Consider the following 25,757-nt stretch of genomic DNA (forward strand, 5'->3'; position numbering starts at 1 on the left):
GAGACATCATGTGACCCAAACGGCTGAGAGTCCCACACCCCACCCCGCGAGCATGTGACTATTCCCAAACGCCGCAGATAATGAGGAGTCAAAAGCGGTCCGCTCTCTAATTGTGTTAAAGAGCGCCATTACCAGCCCGCGAACACAGCGCCGCCACAATGGAGCAGATGACTATAAGATAGAGGATGGCTCTTTCTCCGGGGGCCTCGGACTCTACACTGATAATGCAAGTTGTAATTAATATAAAAGCTGGAGACAATACCGAAAGACGAGCGGCCGGTTCGTCGCTTGCACGCACGGGCCCTGCCCTTCAAATCGCCCGCACGGGCCCTGACATCGATTTAGAACCGTCACCGGATCTCACGGAAGCTCTGCGCGCTTACACAAAAATATATGTTGGATCCGGAATGACTGCAGCCGCCTCAAAATTCTCCGTTTACAGGTTGACACGCATGAAACACGGGTGTGTGCAAATCTTCAGCACCTGACGCATCGTGCACATCAACTCCACATAGACACCTCTGTTGAATTTAACATGTAATTACAGAGCCGCTCAGGAAAGATGTTAACGTGACGGTCTGAAGCTTTTCAAAATGACTATTCAAACCCAACCTGCCAATTATCTGACAAGAATGAAAAAAGAGCCTTAATTAAGCAGAGTAATTGACAGCTGAGAATTTTAAGAGATTCTCTTCTGTATGACACACACTGCCAAAAACACACCTCACTTGACACTTAAAACATGTAACATGACATCACATCCTGTTCTGAATACACAACCATTCCTTTGCATTTCATACACTGGAGAACAAGAATGCAAAAAACAATCCAAATAATTGTGACTGGAGAAAGCGAGTAAATCCCAAACACAAGCACACAATTCTGCAGCTCTGACGGGCATATTCTGGGTTTGTTGTCTGTACCATAGAAAGGGCACTAGAAGCACACTACAACGGCAACAAGTGATTGTGTGTCCACTGATGAGCACTCAAACTCTGATCAAACATGTGATCACCGCAATGCACGTTAGATGTCCTGTTAGACACATCAACAGTCACACATAGTTTGAACTGCCACAGCGATTAAAAAAACATTCAATGAAAGATATTTAATTAGCTTATGAATTGATTAACAAACTCAATGCAGGCAAAAATCCAGTGTTAATCAACAGCACATCTGAGAGTGTACTATATATCTACAGCACACTGTATATGTCTACATACAAACTACTGACGGCCAACAACAAAAAGGAGAAAGGAGGTGGCCGAAAGCATTCATGCTACAATATTTCAAAACAAAACTTATGCATAAGCCACGAGACATCATCAAGAACACATAAAGCCAACACGTTATGTGTAACACTTGTTTAAAAACCCCTGAGCGACTCTGTGTGAAAGCACAAAGCCACATTCATAATGCAGATTAAAATAGATTATTAACTTGATGTTACAGATTATGAGCTGGGTGTATCAGACAAATCATTTCCATTAATGCAAGAATGCATAAAACATAAAAGCGTACAGTACTTTATGGTATATTTTGTTTTAACGCAAACACATTTTTTTTTTCAAGGTTTATTGTGAAAAAGCTGGAAGAGTGATTTCTTTTCTTGTTTAATCAGAGGTCAAGGTGAAGGTGGAGCAGTAACAGAAGTCAAAGATATAATGACAGCACAACAGAGGCCTTGAATACTCTGACAGTACTATAAAACACACGCTATCACAATGTTGTATTCAATAGTAAATAACAGAGTCCATACTGCCGCCTTCACCAGCAACAGAGAGAGAGAGAGAGAGAGAGAGAGAGAGAGAGAGAGAGAGAGAGAGAGAGAGAGAGAGAGAGAGAGAGAGAGCACAACGCATGTCCTTCGTCACCAGCAACTCAACTTTCACCAAATGATGTAGCCCCGGGCAAAATGTATTACAAATGTTTATCAAAGCAAGGAAAAATGGATGAGAAAGGTCCTAAATTAATAACTATTCAACTATTCAATTGCCTTCCTCTCTGAAAAACACTAAAAATCGGTTAGAAATATGTCATAAAGTGAGGCAAAAAGAGAAGAAAACGAATGAAATATCCTGTGAATCTTCTGAGCACAGAGGCAGTTTGCTGTCTTTAGTTCTCCAATATAATCCAGCAGTTCTCTACTTTGTTTTTTTTTTTTGTTTTTTTTACTGAGCTGATCGTGTGTTGGTTATTAATGCATTCATTGATTCTGGGTGACTAACTAACTAATATATCTACTCGTGCATATTGTGCAAATGTCACATTTGGGGCTCAAACACACAAACAAAGTCTAGTATGCATACACACACACTACTACACCAATACAACATTGACACAGAAAAGAATACATAAATCCACACACACACACACACACACACACACCACACATGCACACACACACACACACACACACACACACACACACTAACAGTCAGATATGTCAGTTGTTCTCAAACAGGGGACTGGGGCCTCAGCAAACTTACAAGTGGGCCACAAGATGACTCAAAATGATTTAAAATGAGTCATAATAAAATACAATATCTTCATTTAAATGCTGAAATGATCTTAAATCATGATACGGGCCTACAACAGGTATTCAGTTCCTTAAATGAACGAAATTAATTTTGATAAGTGTTTTTATCTGTTGACACTATTAAAATCACACAGTTATATGTGACACTGCTGAGTTTGACAGGAGAATATTATAGACATTTTATGAACGAAACAAATCGATGGCAAAACAGACATAAATAGAAATGTTTCCTAAAATACAATTTCGACGCTTTTGACGGCGGTCAGAGTTCAAATGAATAGAAATGAAGAGACGTACTGAACTGAACTATTTCACTGTTTCATGATGAAAATAAGACATAAAAAACATATGAGGCCGTGAAACAATATCAAGTGTTATTCTCAGAACAGTTTCAAATCAGTTCATATTTCATTAAAACATTCAGATGAACGCAACAGATGTTCAGAAATCTGCTTTAATTCTTAATAAGCTTGAGTCTATCGCATCTGCAGTCTCCACACATGAACACATGAACACATGAACACATGAACTAGATGACGCGTTAACTTTATTCCCCAACACGATTACGGACATCTGAATGCGCTTGTCATGGCGCCTGTAAAATCAACTCAAACCACGATCAAATGAATACGACACGATTAAACACACCATCATCTTCATCTTCATCATCATCATCATCAACGACGAGGAAGCACATATGAACTCTCTGCACAATACAACAAACCCGTGTTCATAGTCTCGCACAACAATATCGAATTATTCATATTTCCTCAACAAGTGTCCTTTATGAATGTATTTGTGGTTAAATCAGTTTTGAACATTATGCGAGATTGTATTGACACATTTACAGAAATACAAACTACGAGCACTAAATGAGACATTCAACACAAGCGCAGTCGATTTCACAATCCAGACCGATGAACCGCAACAACACATCAACACATCCGGTTACTTACATGATCGGCTAAATTGGTTGAAGATCCCGAGAGCTCCTCGTGGTCTGATTTTGAGCTGCCGTCCCGTTCATCAATCACTAAATCTATAGGCATTTTTCCTTTCAAACAACTGATGTACCGATGGCAGAAGTTGTCGCAGAGTTCGTGCACCTTGAACAGAAGAGAGAAACTCCGATAATAAGCATAATTAAAGACATTGTGACACAAGCAAACAATAGAGCCTTATTATTATTCTCAAGAGGCCCCGCGAAAAAATAAACCATAATAAGCGCCATAAAGTCTTAATAACAGAACTATAGCAAATCCGTTCATTTAATAGAAATATTAAAGGTTATATTCAGTGGGCTTTGGCTAGTAACATTTATAGTTTTCAGAATCAGTACATGCGGATGACGAGAATGTGTGTGTGTAATTCAGCATTAATGCCAACACACGCTTTTAATAGCAGTGCTTGTGTATTATTTTCTTAAACATCATCTTCTCATTTTGTATAGCACAAACCCTGAATTCTACATGCAAAAAAAAAAAAAAAAAAGCAAATAAATCAGCATTTTATTACATATATTTTTCGTGATTACTAAATCATTTAAAATATAAAACAATAAAAGATTACCTTTTCTAACTCCAAAAGATGAAACCGTAATACTTGTATGGCTTGAATCATCTGTGAAGAATAATAGACTTTGTTAGCTGAATCACGGCTTGTCAAATTAAAATTATTTGCATAATATTATAATGAGAAGAAAAAAAACAACAACATCCGAAGAAACAAATATTTAAAAAACATGAAATAATTGGTGTTGTAATAATAATTGTTTTTAGAAACAATAATAAACAATTCTTTTGATTTGAGTAATAATAACAGAATGCTTGTGGAAGTGCCGGCTCGTGTAAAGTGTGAATGAGTGAATTATTTCACCCTAATATAGAGCGTCAACTGCCCTCATATTCACTCGCATGCAATACAATACTATTCACAAATGAGTGACACCTAAAGAACTCAGTTGCACGGAAAGTGATGTTTGATCTTACCAAATTATCCAACTCTGGATTTGAAGAAAATAAAGGTTTTTCTGCACGGACCTAAAAACATACCAGAATCAGGGTTATTAGCAATCGATTATGCGCGAGGAGAAATATGCTACAGCTTTTAATTCATTTGAAACAAAACGTTTCCGTGACTAATAAAGTCAAATGTGGTGTGTGTGATTTATCCCCGTGAACAGGGTTGTACAGACATGTAAATTGGTCTTTAAATGAAAATGGCGTGTTGTTTGTTTAAATGGGTTCTGCTGGAGATGAGAGATGTGTGTGACCTGTTTGGCGAAGACAGCGATGTCCTCGTTGAAGGAGTCAGAGGAGCACACATCTCCTCCAGCCACCCCGGGCTCACGGGGGGTACATGTGGCCAACTCACACTTCTCAAACACCAGAGCCAGCAGAGGAAACAGAGGATGACTGCAGAAACAATAAGCGACCGGTCAGTTCACATTTAACTGATGAATTCACAAATCAAATGAGGGACCTTCATCTGCAGTCTGCACGGCCACAAACTGTCCCAAAACTCAAAGTAGTTAAAAGTAGACTATTTTATTCAAATATGACAGTTCAGTCAATTATCTTTATATATTATATATATATATATATATATATAAAACGGTGGGATTGTATTTTACATTCGCGTCATTGGGTTTTGAAACTCTGATTTTGAACTCAGAAGTAGCCTATTGAAATGTCGAGCGGCTCTGTTCCAGTTTACACGCGTTATTGTCAAGAAAATAGAAATAAATGTGGCATACAACTTAATGTGTACAAGTAAAGTGCGAGCGCTCATCTAAACCTTTATGCCAGCGGTCCTGCTAAAAATGTACAAAAACTAAAAATCGTTTTTTAAGTTTTACGAAGCCTTGTAAAAAGTGAAAGAGAAACCCGTCTACAGGAGCTCACGGACCCGATATTAATACCGAACTCACCCGTAAATTTGATCTTTATCCCTCTTTAACACGTCGTTGACAGCTGAGCCCATGCTGGTGGGCATGACATTGGGATGGGGGGCATGTGTGCCGTAATGCTGGCTGGCGTGGAGCGGCGGTCCGTGATTCAGATGATGGACCTGCGGGAGCGGCCGAGGCGCGTGAGGATCCCCGTACATACCGACCCCGTCCATGCCGCCGTAATGAGCCAGCTCATCGTACTGCAAGAGAAGCAGAAAGTCAAGAAGAGGACAAAAGACAACGCTTTAGAGAAAGAATGAAAGTGAGGGGAAATGAGACGACAGATTCAAAACGGCAATCCCGTTAAAAAGCTGTCCAGCGCGAAACTAAAGTTTCATGATCTGTAATTACCAAAAACATCGTAAACTTCTGCTTCCCCGACGCGAGGATAGAAAGCGTCCCTTTAAAGCTGCTGTCGGACGCGGAGCTCAGGCGAATATTCCCAGTAAAGTGTCTCACTGAAGTAGTTTTGCGTGTGCAGCAGCGACAGTCGAGGCCTGTGATAGTGTGTTAGTGGAGGTGAGTGTTGGAGATTTTACACCTACCCTTTGCGCCATCAGCCTGCGCTCCAATAAACCTCTGGATCTGTGTCGTCGATTTAATTTCCCAGTCCGCTCACAAACTCATGCGCTGCTCAGATTCCCTTTTCGAGCCTCTTGCTGAATTCTCCTATTCTCCAGTACGGCTGAGAACGAGCTCGGGCATCAGGAAGAGTTTTGCAGTTATTTTTCTTTTCCTCTTTGCCACCAAAAAAAAAAAGAAAAAAGAAGAAAAAAAAAAAAGAAAAAAAAAAGAAAGGGGGAAAAAAAAAAAGTCAAGCTTCACCCAACTGAAGGTTACATCAACAACATGCATGTAACCAAACTGTCGCGTCTCGTGGCTTTTTGCCACTCCAGCTGTCAATCAAAGCCAGAGGTTGTCAAGGTAATGAATGAATGATGGTTGGTGATGATGTTCAAGAGAGGATGAATCTTTTTAGCCCCGTTTTCATCCAACAACTCCCTGTCTCCTTTAAGCCTCCGGTCCGCTTTCTAGTTTTATTACTAGTGTAAAAAGGAAAAGAGTTTTAAAACGCGGCGGAGATGTCTCGCGCGCGCGCTCTGAGATGAGTGAGTGTCAGTGAGTGTTGGCAGGTCGGCCGCTCGCGCGCTTATAGAACACAGTGAGTTGAGCTGCGCGCATCGGCGGGAGAATGAAATGACGGAAGCCGGAAGTGGCGCTGAGCACAGCCAGTCCTGCACGAGCTCCACGCCAAACCCTGACGCGTGAGGCGAGCGTCCATTGCGCGAGGGGGGAGCCACGCAACGCGCCGTCGAGAGATGCGCTCACATGCACAGAGAAAATATTCAAGACGCAGCGTGTTGGGCAGATATCCCAACTTTAAAGATTTCGAGTGGCACATTAGATCAGTGGTGTCTGCTGTGGTGGTATAACTAATAACGGACAAAGAAAAACAGTATTTAATTCACACCCATTTTTCTTGTTTGCGAAAATATATACTTATGAACAGGAATAGTGCAAACATGCTTATTTATGTGCGAAACGTTTCCACACTGGAACAACAACAGAAAAGCCTTCTGTTCTGTCTTCAGTCCAATCCCGTTTTAAGACCGAAATGTGAGCCGTGCATCGCACCAGTCAATTATCAAAGCGCCCCAAGATCATCAATCATGAGGAAGGCCTGAAGTTTCAGAGGAGGAGCAATGCTATTGATTGTGCTACAGATGGCCCCTAATACCACAAACAGACCCTTAAAACACTGCTCCTCATCAATGATCTTATGTACAGCGCTGCACATGTGACATCATAGGCTCATCGATTACTTTTACATAAATGGCTACATTAAGAGCTCGTGACTTGTTTTGTTGTTGAAATGAACAATTGGCGTGTTAGTGGCGCTGAACTCCAGGAGGATTGTGCGGGTCATGAGGAGAAAGTGAAGAGTTGACTGCAGCGGATCCAGAGCGCGAGCGGGTGGCGATGAGGAGCAGTTCTATAGAAACGCGTGATCGGATCAATATGGTAAGTGAATCACATCCTTATCGTAATAAATATGCAAAAGTGCTAGTAATGCTGTCTGATCAACACAATCGCTGTGTACATCTGCAAATAATAAGAATAAGAATAATTTCATTCAATTCTTTTTGAACGAGATAATTCTATTATTATTGAGAATGCAAGAGAGCGTTTGACCGGAAACATATCGGAAACATATCAGAAACATATCATAAAAACAAACCATGCTTTTAGAAACAATGCTTGTGAATTGTTTCTGTTATTTTTGCTGGTTTATAAGTCATTGTCTCGCATTAGTTCATTCGTTTACTCACCAGAATAATCACGTGTGAATGAACTTGAGCATTATAGATGCATTTTTCCCGATGGCTCATAGTCTGAGTTAAAACAAACTTTACTGAAACTCCACGCTATTGAAACACTACATTTTCGTCCACCCCATACACAATTAAAACATTTCATTATTTTTATTTTATCGATTTGTTTTAGTAGTTAGAACCTTTAAACCCGTTTAAATCAGTGCTGTAAACGGGATCCGTGTCTCCCGCAGAACACGGCATTAACAGGCGGTAAAATTTCATCTGCCGGTGTCAAATTGAGGTCATTTTAGGGTTAAAGCTCTCAGTGTCTCCGTCCAGATGCGGCTCAATAAAACACGACTACACACTCTTTTTACACTCATCTCTCTTGTTTCTGTCGATTTTGGAAAAAGCAAACAAAAATATAAAAGATCAGTCAGATGCACATTTTATTAGATGTAAATTGCACACTATCAAATTCGTCATTAAATCACACATTTCCAGCTTGTATTAGATGAAGTTGATCGGAATCCCATTTGTAAGTCTGCAGGACATTCTGAATTGTTAATTCACCCTCCAGTGATTTCGTTGAAAAAATCCGATAATTAAAATGAAAGAGATTAAATTATCCCATGGACAGATTTCAAAACAACAGGTCGCCAAAGCGATGGTAAGGGTTCACTTTTTAATTCACATGTGACCAACAACTGCGGCTGTTTTGTAATGTTCACCCCCTATTTGATCATTTTTGTTATTATTGTTATTTCAGTATCTGGTATTCAGATGAATCCTCTATATTTGATTGTGGGGGTTTTCTGAAAGTGATATTTTATTAGGATAATTATTTCTCTGTTTACTGTATAATCTCTAGTTAAACTCTCTCTGACCTTGAGAATCATCTCAATCCTGCAGGAAAACTCTCAAATGTTTGTCAAAGTTTCGTCAGTAACTGTAAATTCTTCTGCGTGAAATGCGTATTTTCCTTCATGGGTGCTCAGTGACATTATTCTCACAGTGTGTGTGTGTGTGTGTGTGTGTGTGTGTGTGTGTGCGCGCGTGTGTGTGTGTGTGTGTGTGTGTGTGTGAGTGTGTGTGTGTGTGTGTGTGTGTGTGAGAGTGTGTGTGTGTGAGCGTGTATTTATCACTTTGTGGGGACCAAATGTCCCCATAAGGATAGTAAAACCCGACATTTTTGACCTTGTGGGGACATTTTGTCGGTCCCCATGAGGAAAACAGCTTATAAATCATACTAAATTATGTTTTTTGAAAATGTAAAAATGCAGAAAGTTTTCTGTGAGGGTTAGGTTTAGGGGTAGGGTTAGATTTAGGGGATAGAATATAAAGTTTGTACAGTATAAAAACCATTATGTCTATGGAAAGTCCTCATAAAACATGGAAACACAACGTGTGTGTGTGTGTGTGTCTGCAGCTCTTTAGCGCCACCTGCCGGATCACAGAGCCTTCATTCAGTGGAACTTCAGAAGTAAAATTAAAATAAATGAACACTGCTATTTTCAAAGAAATGGTTGAACAAATAATATTTTCGAAATCACCACATTTCCGGAGGGATATTCCGAAGCGCGAAATAAATAGATGATCAAAAGTATTGTTGCGAACAAACCCGTTTTATCATTTCTGTTGATTTGTTTGTCTTTATTCGTTTATCTTTCGTAAATAATGCTGTGTAAAACATCTTTCTCTGTTGAATGTCTCACACACTATGTTCTATAATTAGAGGACTGTGTTTAATAATAGATTTATACTCGATTATTCTCCCAGTGCACATTTCTCCTGCGCTTATCGATTCATTTAAGACGGAAAATATTATTTAATCACCGAGAGAGAAAAGATGCAGTGCAAAAATGTAAGAACCCGAAGCTTTACATATTAATAATACCAATAATCATTTGACCAATTATTTTTATTATGCATATTATTACTATTATATTTTGGAAATGCAAATACTAACCAAAAATACCCCAACAATTTTTTTTTTTACATTTTCCACTGCTTTTAAATCAAATAAAAATGAAATATAAAAAATAAATCATATTAATAATAAAGACATAGAAGGCCTGCAGAATTTTCCTGCCACGCTGAATATGATTTTATTAAACGAACATGCAGAAGTAAAAGTTAAAACAGATTGTGATGGATCATTCTTGTTTCTATGCTCAGAGTAATAAATCATCCCAGAGATCATCTGTTCTTAAGTAGCCTATGCATTTACTTTGCTTTTCAAATATGGATATTTCAAAACATGCCAAAATGTGTCTGTGTCCACGATGAGAATATTAAGAGAAATGCGCGGTAATTCTCGATATTGGTGGGCTTGAGCAATAATAATAATAATAATAATAATAATAATAATAATGTGTTATTTTCCCGTGTCATGTGTAAGTTAAGAGACTTAAAGCTCGCGGATGTACACGAACACGCGCTTAAATTCATGAAGACTCTGCTTAAAGACATGTGTTGACTATGTCTCCGAACACTTTCAGTGAAACACTCTGAACATTAGATTATTCGGAATGATTTTTGCTCATATTGATTTAGCTCTATTTTTAATATACTTCGCATCTCTGTGGATCTAGTTCTTTTTTTGTTCATCCGAGTTTGTTTATCCCATTTTAGAAGCAATGTTTTTCATATTTTTGAAGAAATATGTGAACTGGTACAATGGGTTCAAGTTTTGAGTTTGGGTGTTCACTTGAAGTCGCGTGACACATGAGAGTTTTCATGACTGCGTGTCAAACACTAATGAAACACGAGCCACGCCCACATGACGTAACTGACAGCTCATTAGCGCTAATCCAGAGTAGAGGACAACATCACATCTTTAATGGCTTATTTTTACAAACTATCTGCAAGTCCAATTATTTCAAGTGTTCCTTCATAAAGATGTAAAGACTTGTGCTCCCTGTATAAATGCAACTCCAGGAATCATATTCATCTTAGGATGCATGACTCTCCCATATTTAAACAAATACTTACAGAGCACAGACCCTCACCAAGACACTGTTTTGCATTTACACTATTCAAGGCTTAAAGTCCACACACATGTGTTCAAATAAATGCCTGTGCCATCTTTGTTGTTGTTTTGTATTTCTTACATCTTCCCGTTTGACGGTATCTCTTGCTTCTGGAACAGTTTACTTGAACAAGCAGGGTACCCGGGTAATTACCACACATTGTCAAACAGAGCGACCGCTGATTCAAATGCAGAGTGAAGTATCAAAGAGAAACGCTCCCTTTGTAGGCGACTGCAGATCTACATGAGAGCCGATGGTGAGGCCACTGCCAGAACACACAGTGAGAATGTGACAACACACACATACTGACTCAGACTGGACCATTTCAGAAAGCAGAAGTATTCTTAGCAACGCTCCATTTGTTAAGGGTTTAGTCATTTACAAATGCATTATAAATCATTTATAAATCATGTAAGTGAGGCCAAATAGTGAGCATTTTAACTTACATGTTATAAATGCTTAATGAATACTTATTTTAATCAAAACATAAATTACCCCAATTCATGATTTATTTCACATGTCCTGTTGATGTCAGAAGAATGGTTTTACCTTATTGTAGTAACCTAAAGTCCACTGCAAAAGCACTTTTCATGCTCATTCACAGCATATATCATATCATAAAGCCTGATGACCATTAAACCATACTGAACCTTATGCACAGAAATGAATGCTTGATATGTGCCCACTTTACATTGTCATAACTTATAAATATTGAATACATTTTATTTAGGACTATATAACGTGAGGTGAGGTAAATTGGCTCACTATTGGCCCTTTTTATGCATGTTGTTATAAATGCATATTAATGATTTATAACGCATTTGTAAATGAATGATTAGTCTTTAATAACCCCCTTTATAAACCTCTAACAAATGGAACATTATTGTTAAGTGTTACTGAATTTGCGTTTTGTTAACATGTTGCTGTTTTAGATTTAAAAGGTATTTTTATGTTATTTAGAGTCTGAACAATAAACAGAAGATTATTTGAACAGACTGATTTTAACATTATAATGAATTCTATAAAAGAACGTCTGAATATATGATGAACTTGATGCATTTTATTTGACAATAGCTGCAGTTTTCATTGGCACAGCATATGATCTAAAGTAACATATTGCACAGGAAATATATACATGTCACATTATAGAATTGAGTTTCGCTCAAATGCAGCATGGAAGACTTCTGTTTCATCGATAGAAACTGTCATTTATTTTAATATAACAAAATGACAAAGGAATACAATAAATATAATTGTGTAATGTCCTCGTTGGTGTGCAAAATGGTTGAAAGCTAAATTCAGTCTGGAGGGACACTGGCGAGTTTAACATTGTAAACATGTCTCTCTGTTTCAGCTCCAAGGGATACTTTACATGTAAATATTCATGCAGGGAAACAGCGGCCATGAATTATTGAGAGTTGAAAAAATGGTGAATGGTTAAGTGCTTAACAGCTTGACAGAATTATAAAGATGAAAAGAACATTAGGGGATGGAGAAATAAAAGCTAGACATCTCATGTTTTTTCACGTCATGCACACATGATGGATATAGGTCTACTGTATATGAATCTATACAGACTTGCACTTGACAAAAGTCACACATCAAAAGTTGTCAAAGTTTCCTGGTGAAGTGAGTTTGGGGGAATCTCTGAATCCGTTCTATTCTGGCCTGTAGCTGAACACTTGACAGATCAGCAGATGATGGGATAGAGCATAGACATTCATGTGATTGATTCACCACATTCTACACTATCACACAGGTAAGATTCACAACATGTGTGTGTGTGTGTGTGTTTCTGAGTGTGTGTGTGTGTGTGTGTGTGTGTATGAGAGTGTGAGTGTAAGAACATACTAAACACACTCGATGAGTATTAGACAGAATGCGCTGTTACGTATACGTTTAGTGTTTATTGTAGATATGCTATGGTTCAAGCAGAAAACGAATGCAAACCTGAGCATTGCTGTAAATGGAGTGTTTTTCAAGTGCAAGTAAATAAGTTTGGTTAGTAATTGAAATGTTGCCCGAAGAGTTTAGCTGGTTTTTGAAGATTGTAATGGATTCTGTTTGATGAAGGCTGAAAGTTCATTCCACCACTGAGAGGAACTGTGCTCTGGTATTATTTCGTTTTTAATACAAATCTGCAGAATTACAGACTTGAATCATTGTTAACGGCTTCATGTTAAAATCATGAAACTCACCGTACTGTACATAAACACTCAAATTACAGTGAATCCTACCTGATCTTTGGAAATGAAGAAATGCACTGACTTTAATGAAATGAGTGATGTAAGACTTCCTATTCCCCATACTGCAATTAATGAAATGTGAATTACTGTATTGTAATTGTGCAAGTAAACTAAGAGTCTATTAGTAATTTATCAGCACACACACACACACACACACACACACACACACACACACACACACACACACACACACACACACACACACACACACACACACACACATAATTCAGCAGTGGTCTTGATGTCTCATAGGATTTTAATATGTATGAGGCAACATCAAAGCAGCATCCTCTCCTGACATCTCTCTAAATGATCAGGCTGATTATCACATATATTTCAATATCATTCAGACTTTTGTTGCACTGTGTTTGCACACAGCCATGGCAAATACACATTATACTTCTGTGATATTATCTGGTGACCTGTACTTACCAGATCTTAATGTTTCAGTTTGTTCTTCAGATTTCAGTTTTCAGTAGCAACATGAAGACAAACAGATGTTGATATTTTCACTGAAACAAATGCACATAGTCAGGGTTGTGAGGGTTACTTCTGTACTCCAATACAGATTACAGAATACATGCTGTTAAATGTAATTTGTAACATATTCTGTTAGTTTACTCAAGGTCAGTTATGTATTCTAAATACTTTGGATTAATTCTTCAGCACTGGAAGATTGTTTCACTTGTTTTGACTAAAAAACTCAAAATACACATGTTAAAAATACATTCTCTGAAGAATATATTCGTATGCAGTGTTGTTTCTAAAACAAGATTAATCAAATTGATCTTGTTTTAAGGATTTTTAGATATTTTTACAGGAAAACCCCAAAAAATTATCATCAAGAATATGATTTTGCCCTAATATCAAAATTCTTAGAAATAAAATAAATTATGATCTAATGTGAATGTTCTTGATAATAAATATGATGTTGTCTGGTCACATGTGCATGTAAAATGGCTAGAAATAGCATTTTGTCTTAGCTTAAAGCTGATCATTTACACAAGGTTTATTTCAATTTCTTCTGCTCCAAACTTACTTCAAACGTACTTCTCTGTCTGCTCGTATGAATGTAACACATAATAAGAAAGTGTTTCACCGCTGTTCAAATGCACTTTATATCACATCATTTATATGTATTAATGTTTTCCATCTGAAAGCACTAAATATGAAATGAAACAAATGACAATAAAATGCAAAGTAATCTCTTCAGTAATCAAAATACTTTTTGAATGTCACTGTATTCTAATTACCAATGATTGAAATTGTAACTGTAGTGGAATACAGTTACTGTTATATTATAACATTACTTATAATCTGTATTTTAAATGTGTAATCCCATTACATGTATATTATTTCTCCCAACCCAGTTCATATTCAATGATAATATATTATTGTGATTAGTCTTTTGTTTGTGACCTATCCCAACATTTCCCAAAAGAGACCACAATAAATATGTCTATGAATTGAGAGACTCACTATCATTTCTTTTAGAATATTGTGCTCACTATTTTCACATATTTTATGGGTCATTTTAAGACAAATAAAAAGGCTGTTTTTAATGAGAGTGCAGTTACAGTGTTAATGTAGCAATAACACACACAGCACAATGTGAATTCAACTGCAAGAGGAGAGGATGATGTATTTCAGATCTCTGATGTATTGATTGAACAGTACATGTATATGCATATAGATGACATTACTAATAATCAAAATGCTATGTTTACATGCAGGACATCTGGTTAATTAATTAATTACATACAGAATGATGTCAACAGATTAGAGATGTTTGAACCATTGGCTGTGTAGTTTGAATACATTTTGTTTTTGCTGATTTTTTTTAGCTTTTCATGCTCATTCACAGCATATATCATATAATAAAGCCTGATGACCATTAAACCATACTGAACCTTATGCACAGAAATGAATGCTTGATATGTGCCCACTTTACATTGTCATAACTTATAAATATTGAATAATTAAGCAGTATAACATGTGAAGTAAAATGGTTCACTATTTGGCAGATACTGCATGTAAGTCACCCTTTTTTATGCATGTTGTTATAAATGCATATCAATGATTTATAACACATTTGTAAATGAATTAGCAATAATTAATAAAACCTTAATAAAGGGAACATTACTATATCTAAAGTGATACTGAATTTGTGGCAGCGTATAGAAACATTGGGGTTTACCATGAAATGGCCTTTCATAAGTTGTTTTGTCTTTTCTAAAATGGCCAGATACAACTATGTTTTGTGTTGATGAATGTAGTTATCTGTAGGTCTGATCTGTTCTATAATATACCTTAATCCTTAATCAAATGTGGTCTCCCACATAAACAAACAAAACTTATACTGGTGTCCAGTGTCTGGCACATTCTTTTTTTTAAATGCTATTCATTTACACTTTTAATAGCAGAATTGACAAATCTACAAAGTCAGTTGGGTATTTAGAATAAATAAATGGCTTCTTGTTACATATTTCATATCAGTATTACAGAAATGATAATTCTTTATCACTATTTCTGTTTATCAAATGACTAGCTCAGCGCTCAACTGAATGAACAGCAAGAAATAAAAATGCTATGATATGTTTGGAACTGTGGCCTGCAACAACCAAACCATGTCTACTGTATCCAGCATATGTTTTTAAGTCTGTGTGACTGAACATGTGTGTCTCATCTCTGTTGACTGTCCAGCAGAAATGACGGCATTGAGAAGAATCTGCAGCCTTCATCCTTTTGTTCCGTAAAACTGAACCACGTCTCTTCACTGAATCTTGTATTCTCCTTTAATAGTCACTGGTAGTTAATTATTAAAGGTATGTATTTGAATTATAAATAAACTAGTTATACAGAAGTAGGCAAAGCAGGCGTATGGCCTCAGGCTAAACTCCCCCATTAGCCATTATTTTCCAGCCTCCTGCCTCCTAGTTTTATGTCATCTCCAAAAGCATCCAGGTATTCCTTTGTACTTCTCAGCCCCTCCTCGATATGACCACGAGAATCCTCCTCTCGATATGTAGAGCTGCTGCTCTTGAAGTGGATGTCATACCTGTCTTACATTTAATGAAGAGCTTTCTTCAGTGTGTCCCAGAATTCCAGACACTCTCTGGGAAAGCCGAGCAGCCTCTCACATGTCAGCAGCCATCCAAGGTAATACACATTACTGTACATCATTACAGGAACGGCGCCGCTCACAGGCGAGTGTACAGTCCTGCAAAAGATAATCAAAGAACTTTTGCAGTCTTTTCTTCTTGCTCTGGTTCCACCATCATCTCCTGTGAATGTATGAATAAAATACAACGTGCTCAGAATAAGAAGTTGCCACTGCAGTACCTGTCAAATACCAAGATGAAATTATAAATTCATATTCTGCTGCTCTGCTGAAGGAATTTTTTCCTTTCCCAAGCTACAAATATTGGTATTAGTTTTTTTAATAGAGTCATTTTTATATATATATATAATAGATTTGAAAAGATACAGTGTGCAGGGATGGGACTAGGATGCGTTCCTTGGGGCCATTTTGATCTTTTGTGAGGGCAACTTGTTGTCTCTTTTTTATTTCCCCTTGATCATTTTGACGTCCAGGGTCTTCCTTCATAATTTCATATAACAAGTTTCTGTGGGGGCACAAGAAAAATCTAGTAGAGTGAAATGTTTTACAAACTATTTATATTTTGACCCAGTTGCTGCTGATCTATTGAAGCTAATGATTACTGGACAATACAGATGCAGTATCATTATGTGACCAGTGCCAGCGCATACATAGATATGGCAGAAACAGTAAGAGTGGTATGAGTAGTATGCCATTATGAACTCTGCCATTCTCTGCTGTGCATTCATGTGGAGTACAGACTTCAAAACGCTGTTTGACGATGATGTTGAGCCGTCAACACCCTGTGATGTGAATCATGTGAATGCGGCTTCACGATTGCTGTAACAGCCTGCCGTTCAATGAATATTGTGGAGGATGAAGTATATATAGAGTCAAATTTCAGCCCTTTCAGAATTTGCAGTTAGTTATGATTACAATTTTTATTTGACTGACAGCACTAATAATAATACAGTATGTAACAGAGCTAATATTAATATATATATATATTTACTATATCTGCAAGTTCCTCCTCATCACCTTTTCTGCCCATTTGTTCCTCTTTAAAGGTTTCATAGAATGATTGATAACATATGAAGGAAAAGAACAGAGGTTCTGTTTGTGACTTCACTGAGAACATTCATCCAGTTTATGTCCTTTAATTTAATAAAGGAGACAGTGAATTAGTCATTAATGTGCAGGTCACTGTATTACAACCCCTGATTGAAGTGTAAAATATCTTTTGATGGGCGATTGGGCTGAGAGAAAGAAGTTCACAATGAGATTACTGATCATCAGGGCCGACAGAATCTGCAGACTTTTTATAGTGTTTTCTGCGCTGGTTGAGTAAGTGATGACAGAATCTTTTATTTTTAGGTGAACAATTCCTTGACATGTGACGGGACATGCAGGCACACCCATCTTTTCTTTTCTCTCCCACTCCTCCATCGCTATCGCGCTATCGCTCGCTCTCTCGCTCTCTCGCTCTCTCTCTCTCTCTCTCTCTCTCTCTCTCTCTCTCTCTCTCACACACACACACACACACACACACACACACTATAGAGCTGATTGTTTGTAGTCCAAAAACCCAGAAGAGAATTTGCATTTGCAAGCAATGGATCTTCTTGGGAATTAAAAAAAGGACTCCATATACAGTGTATCAGCTTATTTGCAAGGTACATTTTAAAAAAAGCACAGTTGCTTCAAAATTCATGTTTGAGGTACCAATGTGTGTAATTTAAGTTTTAGAGCAAAATGTAAATGTCTCTCCCTACATCATATGCTGAATAGAAAGCATTCTTGCATACTTAATGCATCTCTGCTGCATTGTTGCTGGAGTGTTTACATTGACCAATAGTGTGTGTTTGTGTGTGGAATTACAGTCCAAATGATCATTGTTTTCTCATAATCAATACTTGACAGATGAGCTTCAACTGGACAATGATAACAAAAGTTCAGCCAGCACTGAATAAACGTCTGATGCAGAATAGCAGGGAGCGTACAATATCTACAACAACATGTGGACGGGGAATTGTTGCAGAAATATGCTACAGTGATAATACCACATTGAAATGCCATGGTTCTTTGGTATATATGGTACCAAATCATTGTCATATTCATGTACCATGGTAAGTACATAGTATTCCAATATTTGAAAAAGAATTACATGGCACCAGGTCCAAAACGATGGTAGTAGCATGATAGTTTTGGTAATTTTTTGATCATGTTACTGGAGTTGTGTTATAATGGTAATCTGATGAGGGACAATAAATAAATAAATACAAATAAAATAGTCAGAACAGAAAATAGATAGTCCTGGACATGAGGAAATTGTGGACTGACATAAAAAGTAAAACTGTGTTATTGTCACTAACAATAAAGGATGGCACAACACAGACAGTCTCATCAGATGAGCTTCCTGTATAAAGTCATTTACAAAAGCAGAATCATTTAAGAAAAATAAACTTGGAACCCTACTGTCAGATGTTCAGTTGATGGCCTCTTTATCTCAACTCTGACTCTAATTGCGTGTGACGTTTACCGAGAGATCAGACGTAATTTCTCTTCATTTCCGCGAGTAAGATCGCTGTACATCCGCCGCCATCTGCCAAGCAGCGAGAAGTTGATCTGTTGGAAAACGTTCCATTCTGCTATGAAGATATAATTGTTCCCCCTTAACTGCAAAACAAAGAACAATCAGACTGTGTTTATTTTTAATTTCCTTGCATGTGTTATCACAGCATAAGTCATATGCATATAGCAGGAAGAGTCTATCTACATGCAGAAAGAAATTACTTCTGCTGTGTATATGTGTGAGATAAAGAAAGAAAGAACATTAGCCCATTCGGACGTTTCCACTGGCCTATTATCGTCACTCTATGCTTAGAGTCATGCAAAATGTCTGGCTGAGGACGGGTCGGAGTCTATCAGAGCCCCAGACAGTGAGAAGGGTTCTGATCAGCCCTAAAGCCATATCACGGTCCACATACACGATGACATATCATTCTGTCTGAAGCGTCCGGATTCACCCTGTCACTGTTTAATGCAAGGATTGATTAATTGTAGGAATGGATCAAGAATATGTGCTTCTGAGCCCATTAATTGCGTAGTTAATTGCATTAATTGCCTGATTAAAAATGATTTTCTATTGGTCAAACCCTTTAGCTACCTGAGCACAAACTGTCCATGCACTGCCAGAACCATGCAGTGTTCACTCTATCATTCTTTTAAAAGATATTCTATAAAAACCATCTAATGAAGAACTGTTAATTTTTTTATCAAGCTATTAGATTTTTGTAGACGCCCTTTTAAAGGAAGCTTCATTTTAAACAGTAATGGACAAGTTGTGAAAAAAATATCCAATAATCAAGAAATTGATTATTGGATCAATTACCAATTGTTATGTTCTTCCCCCAGTCTAGAGTTGAGGGAGAAGTAACAAGGTAAAAAAAACAAGTGAAGACTATTGTAACACAGTTCAATGAAAAGGAGGAGGCGAGAACCGGCTTTTCAATATAAATACTATTTTAATGATTAACTTAAACAAAAGACAAACACACACATGACGGACATGTCTGTAAACGATCTCTCTCTCGTCACACAATCCTCCGCAGTCGGCCTTTATCCCTCTCGGAGGCTTGATTAGCCAGATAAGGGACCGTGTGTGTAGAATCACGACCTGGCCCCGCCCTCCGCCCTGCCACAACTATCTTTTACTCTGACCCAAAACTACTCGCAGATAACCAGGTCTAAATGACAAAAAGTGTATTTACATAGAGAAAAAGGGAAGCAAACATAAAACAGAAGAGGGCCAGGCCAAAATAACAAACAAAAGGTACACTTGCTCAAGGAAGGAGAAACACATTTCCTCACAAAGAAAAAGATAATCAAACACTGTTCTTACCTCCCTTTCTAGCACATAAACAGGAGAAAACTGGATAGTACAACATAAATGGTGCCCAGCTCCCTACGGCTTCCAATAAACTTTAACTTAAATATTCTCAATTTGATCGGGGTAATAACAAACAGAACGGGGTAAAATAACCATATTAATGAAAAGACAACTTACAAGAGTAAATGAAGGTGAATATACACACAGCAACATCTACCATGTAACAATTTTGATCAAAGATTGTCACAAGATAGCACAAAACCATGAAGTCAGGGCAGGAGAAAAGAGCGTCTGTCCAAGCTGGCTTTACTCCCAGTTTATATACCCAGTCTCGCTCCTCGGTAACCAGCCTGCGCCGATGAACACTTCAGTGTCCATTGGTGCAGCTGCCGCTAATTTGGTTGACTGCAGCAGAGAAAGAGATATAACACAGTACAACACAATACAAAACAACTGCCCAATACTTGATCACAGTATTAACATAAATCAAAATTTCAAGCACATCAACAAGTGAATAAAAAGAATCATATGTATTCGTCCTGGGATGTAGACAAGGCATCTGCTACCATATTTTCCACATCTTTTATATTTTGTGTCTAGGACAAACTCTTGTACAATGAGAGACCGCCTCATTAATCTGTGGTTAGAGTTAGCCATAGGTGACAGAAAAACAAGGGGGTTGTGGTTGGTGTAAACCACTGTTGGAGTGCCATTACTAGAACTCAAATAGATCTCTAAATGCTGGAGGGCTAACAGCAAGGCTAGAGCCTCTTTCTCAATGGTACTATATGCTATTTGACACTCTGTGAACTTATTAGAAAAATAGCATACTGGATGCTCAACAGGCCTCATCTTCCTGAAAGATTACTGCACCAGCCCCATAAGCACTGGCATCAACCTGTAGTTTGAAAGGTATGGTGAAGTTAGGAGCAGACAGAACTGGAGCATTACAAAGAAGGTCTATTGCAGAACAAAATGCAGACTCACACTCAGGGCTCCATACATATTTCCTCTCAGTGCTTAAGAGGTCTGTCAGTGCCGAAATCATGGAAGCACAATTTTTTACAGAACTCTCTGTAGTAGCGGGCCATCCCCAAGAACCCCAAGAAAATATCACCCAGATCACATTAAATACAGATTAACTTGCAGCGAGGAGAAACGTGTCTACTATTATGAATTTGTGCGGTGAGTTATTGTCAAAATTCAAAATACATTTTCCTTGTCATACTATATTATGTTAATAACTTGCATATTGTTGAGCCTATGCAGGTCATGGTAATAAATTCATATATTTGTTATTTAGGACATTTTCAGTTTTGTATGATCAACTATTTTGGTCCTGTGTTGGGTAGACACATGATGTCTAATGTAAGATTTGGTCCTAAATCAAAATCAGTTAGCAAACATTACCTCACATACCCCGAAAATCACCGCATATACCCCCTCACTTTCCCCCCATACCTCCAACACCCATGACACTACCCCACAGACTACCGACACAGACCCTCAACATTCCCTGCACAAACCTCAGATATTCACCCCACGACCCCCGACATTCACCCCACAAACATCCGACACTCACCCCACGACCCCCAACACTCACCCCACAAACCTCCGACATTCACCTCATACACCCCTGACACTCACCCTGTATACCTCCAACACCTCTAACACTCACCCCACAAACCTCTGACACTTACCCCACAGATCCCTGACAGTTACCCCACAGAACACAGGCACATCCCTCAAACCTACGACACAAAGCCCACAAAACTCCTACACTTACCCCGCAAACCCTCGACACAACCCCCTCAAACCCCCTGTGTACTCCAACACGCAACACTTGACACTCACCCCATGAAACTCACCCTGTATATCCTGACCCTCACGCCAAATTACCTCGATACTTGACCAACACACTTGACACTCCATTAACCCAAACAATCAACCCTATATACAGTCAGCAACTGCCCCACACACCTCAAAACTTGCCCCATACACGCCCATTACTCACAATACATACCCCTCACACTCACCCCATACACCCTCAACTCTTACCCCACACAACCCCAATACTCGTCCTGCACTCCCCAACAATCCCCCCTCAAACCTCCACTTAGCTCTCTTCACTGCAAGCTCCAAGTTAACATTAACGTATGTGGATTTCTGATTGCTGAAGATTTCACTGCACATTTGAGCAGATTTACTGCACGCATATCTCCTGACATACTCCAGTGCTACTCTTATCTGTAATAAAAGGGAGCAACACATTAATCACTGGCCCTGAAAAACACATTAAATGTACTGTATATGGGGAGTAAATGCGCTTCACACCTTCTCCATATCAGGCCAGTGGAGACAGAACATAGCCCCCCTCATTATATTTGACATAATTTCACATGCGTTGTTTTTGAAGCAATGTACCATGAAGCCATAAACTGCATTACAACCACACATAAATTTGTCTGATTTGTGGCTGGAGTAACTAATTCCTTGAGTACATTTTAGAAAAACAAGCAGCCAGCCCTGAAATTACAATTCTATAAAGGCTTTAAATGACTGAGGACGGTATCAAGAACCAGCCTGATGTGCGAGTTATGGCAAGCAACGTTCTTCCGGAGACTGAGTCAATAAAAGCCAAGATGACTGAGGCATGTACTCAAACAGAATTAAAACGAGAGGAGATAAAGGGCTGCAGAAGACACATGCATCTCATTTACAGAGGAAGCGAGGAAGAGATCTGCAGGTCATGCATTTTATTCAAACCTCTTTAAGTGTTTTATATGGGTAAGTGGGTAGCTGACATTAAATACTTTTGTGAAGTCGACATGTCCTGTGGTGTTACATGCTATACTCCATACAAAACTATTTTAAACTGCATTTTACATATTCTTTTAAATTATTATTCATTCAGTTTCGATAAACACACATTGATAGACTGCAAGGAACATATGTACCTTTGTACCACATGTACAAGGTGAAAAAGGTGATTAAAATGGTAGAAATCTTAACCTTAGAAACACACTTTCCCTTATACTTTCATTTCCATTTTAGATATAAAACCAAATGTGTTCATGTGCACCACTGTACCTGTTCTTGAAAGGATGGATGAATTCATGGTGGAAGCTCTTCCTAAAACAAGGGTCTTGTATTTTGTCTAGTGCTGCCCTTCTGTATATCAGTTCTCTACAAAGAATCCCCTATGAACTACATAGAAACATGCTAAAAACACTCAGAACACCTCAGCAACTGCATAGCAATGCCCTGGAACCCACCCAAAACCCCCTAGCATCATGGCGGTGAGTTTTGCACAAGCAGGTAACATTCATATTTCCTTAAGAAATGTACAAATGGAATTTTCTAAGATTGTGGTTAAACTGAGACACTATAATGAAAAATGTGCTTGTGAATGTGTATAAAGCAGGATTTTACCACACGCTACAAATGACAAACAGCGTTCAGATATTCACAATTATGAATTACAATGACGGTTAACTTTAGATTTAAATAAACATATTATTTCTCGCTTCAGTCTCAAGTGCAGTTAGATCAATACAATTGTTCTGAGAGTATTTCAGATGAATTTGTGTGGAAAGGAAGCGGCAAAATGAAAATCATTTCTCTTGCAGTGCATAACACAATAGCACTCGGTTAGCTTTATTAAAATGCCTAGTAATAATTGATTTAAAGGCTATAAAATGGTATTCATTAAAGGGTTATAGTTAAAAAATTATTGGAAGTAAACCTAAAAGTGTCACTTTTACAGCGAGCGATCTAGATCATATAATTTGAAAAGACTATGATTATATTTGAGATTTGTCCTGCAGCATTAACAGGGAGCTCGTAAAAAGCTGAAACGTAATATGATGCTTTCAGTCAGTTTAATTGAATTTTAATTACCACTTTGGGCAGAAGGTTTAGATTAGATCGATAAAATATTAAAGATTCAGTGCTTTGGCGTGGAACCTTCTCCAATTTCCCACCGCAGAACGTCTCTGGGCAACGCTGCTTGTTTATGAGCTGTTTGTCAGTGTCCAGAGCGGATCTGCACGTGTCCGACTGCAAGGACTGGATAAATTAGACAGGAGGTGCAAGCAGTGGGTTCCATTACTTAAGCGGCTGTGGAAAGAGCATTCGGTCACCTTCATATGGAAGCTCTTAATGTGCCTGAGCTATAAATATTTTGAAATGTCACACTTTGCCAAGACAGCATCAGAGCAGAATCAGACGATAAATCAGCAGCCGAAAATGACCTGGACAGAAAAGATGGTTCTTTGGTATTTTAGAAATAATTACTTATACAAAAAGGGTAATAAATGAAGCTATAACTTACACTAAAAAGGCACATTAGCAGTAGATTATTTGATATAACTACGGATATGTCCTAGAAAATGATCCTTACCGAACTGTTCCTTCCAGCTATAACTAATGAAAATACAAAACAGCTTGTGTGATGTCATTGAAACTGCTGATTTATGCTTAGTTAATTGATTGAGCTCAATGATGCACATCCGAGCTACACGGAAATGACATGAATAATAAATTAGGGATATGACATCAGATCATATGCATTCATTTTTAAAAGATAGATTACTGAACATCATACTAATTTTCAAAAAATAGTTGAAAAGCCATACGATATAATTGATCTCAACATGCATGTTGCATGGGGAGTCAATTCTATCAAAAATTTGCTTAATAATTTATAACGTGCAAAATAAACATGTATTTTTAAATTTGAACATAATTGTACTGAATATGTAAATGCACAAAAACTCCTAAATAGAGAGCTGTCATTGGAGTTCGAAGGATAATGTCCTGGCATATAGAACATTCAAGTCATGTCAGAATAATTGTATTTACACACATAAACACTACCACAAGTCTTAATTAACAGTGGGATTTCTTTGGAGCCCAGTTTTCCAAGTTGAGGGGGCGTTTCGATTTAAGAATCATGGCGTAAGTAAATTGGCATTGGTAATAATTGGTTTTAATTGTGCATTTTGACTGTACCGTTTAGTTTCGTATGCATTTTTCATACAGTTTTTTTACTTGTACAAAAAAATATAATTATTTCCACAGAATCATTAGCACGCTTTGTGAAATTAGTCCATTTATCCTACTAAGACACTGGAAACACAAAGCAATTAAAGAATCCATCGCATGACAAGTGCTTTGTACTTCAGGTCTTTCACTATAGACTTCTTGCAGACATTGTGTGAATATTTATAACCGGATGATGGCTATCCACAGAGACGTGGTATGACAATAGCAGCTATAATGTTCCTAGCCCATATGTGGTATTACTTTAATGCAGTTCCTTGTTCAATAGCTGAAATTACTGGGCTAAAACTATACTTTATGAATCATATATTGTTCTCTGCTTATGTATTATCCCCAAAGAAAATCCCACCAGGGGCCCGAGATCACTGTGTGATGGACACTCCATTATTCACAGGCCATCGTTTCAATAGCACGACATCAGTGCAGAGAGACGGTGAAACTCTACCTGAAGATTAATCCTCTTTCTCTCCACGCCGCTTCTGCCTCCGAACATCCCTCACTTTAATCAAAAACTTCTTTATCATGCCCAGTGTATAAAATGGAATGTTCCTATTACTGCACACAAGCTAAAATGACATTGGGAAGGAATGTGCTCTGCTCTGGAACAAAGCAAGAACTGTTC

At 37.9% G+C, this 25,757-nt stretch overlaps 1 protein-coding gene across 4 annotated transcripts in view; it reads right to left on the minus strand.

The window, feature by feature from the left end:
- The window catches only part of meis2a (Meis homeobox 2a), a 113,472-nt gene extending 106,837 nt beyond the window's left edge, over nucleotides 1-6,635 (minus strand). For 3 of the 4 annotated variants that reach the window (XM_052145717.1, XM_052145718.1, XM_052145715.1), the window contains exons 1-6: nucleotides 6,035-6,635; nucleotides 5,469-5,689; nucleotides 4,812-4,953; nucleotides 4,528-4,578; nucleotides 4,109-4,159; nucleotides 3,496-3,645 (exon numbers count right to left, since the gene is read on the minus strand). In XM_052145717.1, the coding sequence (XP_052001677.1) occupies nucleotides 3,496-3,645; nucleotides 4,109-4,159; nucleotides 4,528-4,578; nucleotides 4,812-4,953; nucleotides 5,469-5,689; nucleotides 6,035-6,046 (627 nt within the window). In that variant the 5' untranslated portion in view covers nucleotides 6,047-6,635. Of the gene's footprint in view, nucleotides 1-3,495; nucleotides 3,646-4,108; nucleotides 4,160-4,527; nucleotides 4,579-4,811; nucleotides 4,954-5,468; nucleotides 5,690-5,840; nucleotides 6,000-6,034 lie in introns of those variants that run through there. The other variant, XM_052145716.1, reaches the window with a different exon arrangement.
- Nucleotides 6,636-25,757: the final 19,122 nt, after the last annotated feature.

The sequence above is a fragment of the Xyrauchen texanus genome, chromosome 16, assembly GCF_025860055.1.
Source record: "Xyrauchen texanus isolate HMW12.3.18 chromosome 16, RBS_HiC_50CHRs, whole genome shotgun sequence".
Taxonomy (NCBI): domain Eukaryota; kingdom Metazoa; phylum Chordata; class Actinopteri; order Cypriniformes; family Catostomidae; genus Xyrauchen; species Xyrauchen texanus.